Source organism: Chlamydomonas reinhardtii, chromosome 12 (genome assembly GCF_000002595.2).
Source record: "Chlamydomonas reinhardtii strain CC-503 cw92 mt+ chromosome 12, whole genome shotgun sequence".
Classification (NCBI taxonomy): domain Eukaryota; kingdom Viridiplantae; phylum Chlorophyta; class Chlorophyceae; order Chlamydomonadales; family Chlamydomonadaceae; genus Chlamydomonas; species Chlamydomonas reinhardtii.
Window position 1 is genome coordinate 5,038,499 of NC_057015.1, and position 3,898 is coordinate 5,042,396.

General features: G+C 62.8%; 2 protein-coding genes across 2 annotated transcripts; both read right to left on the reverse strand.

Moving 5' to 3' along the window:
- Nucleotides 1–31: 31 nt before the first annotated feature.
- CHLRE_12g526230v5 (uncharacterized protein) lies at nt 32–2,637 on the reverse strand. Its single transcript, XM_043068483.1, has 4 exons — nt 2,074–2,637; nt 1,810–1,932; nt 869–1,147; nt 32–442 (listed from the first exon to the last, which is right to left on the reverse strand). The coding sequence occupies exons 1-4, from the start codon at nt 2,395–2,397 to the stop codon at nt 89–91; spliced, it is 1,080 nt and encodes a 359-aa protein (XP_042918583.1). The 5' UTR covers nt 2,398–2,637; the 3' UTR covers nt 32–88.
- Nucleotides 2,638–3,020: 383 nt separating this feature from the next.
- Nucleotides 3,021–3,898, reverse strand: CHLRE_12g526240v5 (uncharacterized protein). Its single transcript, XM_043068484.1, has 2 exons — nt 3,842–3,898; nt 3,021–3,636 (listed from the first exon to the last, which is right to left on the reverse strand). The coding sequence occupies exons 1-2, from the start codon at nt 3,857–3,859 to the stop codon at nt 3,430–3,432; spliced, it is 225 nt and encodes a 74-aa protein (XP_042918584.1). The 5' UTR covers nt 3,860–3,898; the 3' UTR covers nt 3,021–3,429.

A 3,898-nucleotide genomic window follows, 5' to 3' on the forward strand; every position in this document is an offset into this window, starting at 1 on the left:
AACACGCACGCATGCTGGCAGGGGTACGGCCGCGCTCGGCTCAGTTTAGCCGCGGTCAAGAGGCCGCCAACTGCCTTGCAGGCAAGCATCACGCGGCGGCCTTGGGCGCGGGCGCGGCGCCGCACGACACCACCACCGTGCCGTCGCCGGGCACGTCCTCCTCGCCTCCCTCGGCGGCCTCGGCGCGCGACTGCGCCGCCGCCGCCTTGGCAACAGCTGACACGCGGGCGGCGGCGGCGACCACGGCTGCGAAGCTGCGGCCGCGTGGGCCCGACGGCAGCGGCGGGGCGTTGGCCTCTCCGCCGTCGGCGTCAGAGGCGGCGCCGTAGTGGGCCTCATCGGCGTCGGCGTCAGAGGCAGCGCCGTCAGCGGTGGCGCCGTCAGCGGCGGCGTTGGCGTTGGCATCGGCGCCGGCGTTGGCATCGGCGTTGACGTGGGCGGGCTGCAGCAGATGCCGCCGCCATTGTCCGATTGCAGGGGCACACGGCGGTTGAAGAATGGGGGAGGGGCAAGGTGGGGGTTTCAGTCACGCGTGTAAGATTCTGCACTGCGAACCAGCGACGACAGCAATCAATGACAGCGTGCAGGAGCAGGATGCAGCCCTCCCACGCACCCCCAGGCATGGCTGGGGACGCACTCTAACCCACACACGCGGTCCGGCATGTGTTACAGGACACTAGCATGTGGGTGGGTGGGTGTGCGGCTAGGCAGGTAGGAGGGCCCATGCACAAACACGCACGCACACGCGCACACACACACGCGCACACACGCACACACACACACACACACACACACACACACACAATACGCGCACGCCCATCGCTCCGTGCAGATGACACGCCAGCAGGCACACACCATGAGAGCTCACCTGCAGCGCCGCGGCCTGAAAGCTCGCGAGTGCGTCGCGAACGGTGGTGGCCGCCCGCGCCACCTCGCTGGTCGACAGCAGGGCAAGGACCTCGTCCCTGCTGCTCTCATTGAAGATGGTGTCTACCACCACCATCAGCCCCGCCACCTTGCCCTTGGCGTTCATGAACGCCCGCCGTGCCGCCTGCTTGGCGGCATCCGACGGCGCCGCCTGCAGCTTGGCCGCCGCCTCGCGCAGGGTCTTGACCCTGTCCACCAGCGCCGGGTGTAGGGCCTGCACCTGCGCACGTGCATGCGTGCGTGCGTGAGAGGTAGGGTAGGGGGGAGGGCGAGTTACCAACCTCAAGTCCGAAGGGGGCGCAGGGGCAAGGTGAATGAGAATAATGTGGCCATGTAGGTAGCGACCGGACCCCTCCTTCCATTCAGGCCTAGTTCCTGCCCAAGCTGGCTCTCCTCTCGACTCGTGCTAAACACGGTGCACAGTCTATCAGCCGGGGTTTGCAGGTTTGCGAGGGAGCAACTTTCCCTGTTGCCAGCAGCACATTGCCTAGTACCCAGCTGACAACCGTGCAGTGCTGTGGAAAGTGTGCAACCACGCAGTCCACACACACGCGCGCACCTGGAAACCAGTGAACCAGGAGTCGAAGATCGACGAGGAAGACGATGAGCCCGGCGGGATGGAGCGAGGAGGTAGGGGTTGACATGCGTGCAGGCGGGCGGGCAAGCGGGACAAGGAACATGGTTTAGGAGTGTGCGTGAGGCGGGAATCAGTTGACAGGCATCATGACAGGTACTAACCCTACACAGCAGCAAAATCAAGGCAACCGGCACTTCGGCAGGAGTCGAAGTGACCAGGAAGTAAGCTCTTGCGGGGAACGGCACCCCTGTCTCGTCTCGTGACATGGCTGGAAGGCAATACCCCAAGCGCCCCAACCGCCTCACCGCTTCCGCCATGTGTACGTCGTGCGACCGCGCCTGCACGCCTAGCGGCCCCACGTTGAGCTCCGGGGGCTGGAGCACGCTGCTGGTGCCAGCAGCGAACTGCTGGCACGCCGCCGCAGCGGCCTGTGACATGTGTGAATGTGCACATGGGGGGTTGCGGTCAGCGGTGGCTCTGGAAGGGCAAATAAGCTTCCTGAGCTTCAATACTGCAGTGTTGCTTCATTGAGATAGCAGGCAACCGGTGCGATTTCAAAGCACACGTACCGTCGCGGCGCGGGGGATGGCCGCGGAAGGGCTTCCACCAGCCTGGGAGATGGCGCCGCTCAGCGCGGTCGAGTGGGCGTGAGCGGTGTCCTGGTTGTGCTCAAGCACACTGCACACGTGCAGAATGTGCCTTTTGCCGCGGAGAAGCTTGCACAGGAAGTCGAGCCCGCCAGTCGCCGCGGCAAGGATTGGCACAGGCGCCGCGTGCCCACTGGCGCAAATGACCGCTACGTTGCGCTGATGGCTGCAGACGTCAAGGTTGCTGAAGAATTCTACAGACTCGCTCTTGCAAGACCTAAACCGACGATGCTGTAAGTCTGCCATGGAAACTATATATTAGCGATGTAGCTAATCGCTGTGCTGCAGAGGATTGTATGACTACACGAGCTTGGCAGCCAACTAAGGAAGTGACTATGCGCAGGGCATTAAGTACTCGCTCGCTCAGCATCCGTACGTGCACTCAAATGTGCGCGACCCTTGGTGTCCGCTTCGTGTGACCCTGTGGACCGGCAGCTGTAGAGCTCGCCTGGCGCTATCCAATGCACAAGAAAGCAAATTCTGAGCCATACCCTGCAACGGCTGGGGGGTTGCTGTTGTGCCGTCTGGAAGCCGGCGCCAATCGGCGGCCTTGCCCTCCCCTCCCCTCCCCGCCGCTGCCCTTCCGTATTTGCTGGCCCCCCACACCCTCGCCTATCAAAAGGTTCACAACGCTTCTTACAGACGTAATAGTCATGTTAAGGCAATGTCATCCATGTTGCATGCGCGCGCGTGCACTTGATTCTGTCGCCACGAGTCGCTCGCTTTGCGCCCCCAAAACTTTTACATACTCCATCGCCAGTGCATCTATCGCGAAATGATCAAGCAGACTAGATTTGTAGGGCGCCTGCGCGCGTTCACTGACGAAAGCTGCTGCTTAACGGGGCTTAACTGCTGGATCTTACTTCGGGCCTCTTCGACGGTTACAAACAACCCTGTAGCAGTGGACATACATACGGTTATCGACGTGCTTTACTAAACTAGTGTCGAGTGCGAATAAACCCGGCGGATCTGCACACTTTCACGCACATACACCTGCACACACAGCACACGCACACACGTTTGCGTGCTGCCGCTGTCACAGCAGCGTACGGTTGCTGCTGATGCCCACAGGCCCTGCCCCGGCCGCTTGCTAACTTGCTCCTTGCCCACCACCAACCTGGCCGTCGCCACGCCGTCGCCACCAAACCCTGCCCTCTTCCCTCCTGCTCCTGCTGCTGCGTGCGCTCTACCACTTCTACAGGGACATCTGTCTTGCCCACGCCATGAGTCTAGATGCAACGGGCACCACAAGCCTACAGCACCTTACGCCCTTTCACCTCAGTCCAACAGCGCCGCTTTCACGAGCTGCCGCTGGCCGCCTGCTGGCCGCCAAACGCCGCCGCCTGCGCCATTGCGCCCGGCACTCCTGTAATGGGGCAGGGCAGCCCCCAGTCCGCGAACTTGAGGTAGATAGATGTTCATCTTGACGCGGTCCAGCGCGGCCTCCACGCTGTCCATCGCGGGACGAGCCCCGATCGCGAAAGCCTGAAGCGGGCGTGGAAGGGCGTGCGGTGCCTCAGGAGAGTAATGTGACATAGCGGGCATATCTCCATGGGAGTCTGCGCCACTACGCGCTGCAAAGTAAGCCCCGCCGTGCCGCGTCCCTGCCTCCCGCGGTCCTGCCCCCTGCTTCGCTCTTCCTGTACGCCCGCCCGCCCTTGCTTCCAGTGCCGGTGCCGCCCCTCCTCACCTGCAATGTACCAGCCATGTTATCGACGAAGTAGAGTTGGATGTTGTAGCGCACCTC

Bases quoted from the DNA above. Each gene is read 5' to 3' on its own strand.
- CHLRE_12g526230v5 (XM_043068483.1), bottom strand. From the start codon at position 2,397: ATGGCAGACTTACAGCATCGTCGGTTTAGGTCTTGCAAGAGCGAGTCT. The intron at 1,148-1,809 runs GTGAGGCGGTTG...GCACGTGCGCAG, and splicing joins ACGTACACATGGCGGAAGCG to GTGCAGGCCCTACACCCGGC. The intron at 443-868 runs GTGAGCTCTCAT...CATCTGCTGCAG, and splicing joins TTCAGGCCGCGGCGCTGCAG to CCCGCCCACGTCAACGCCGA.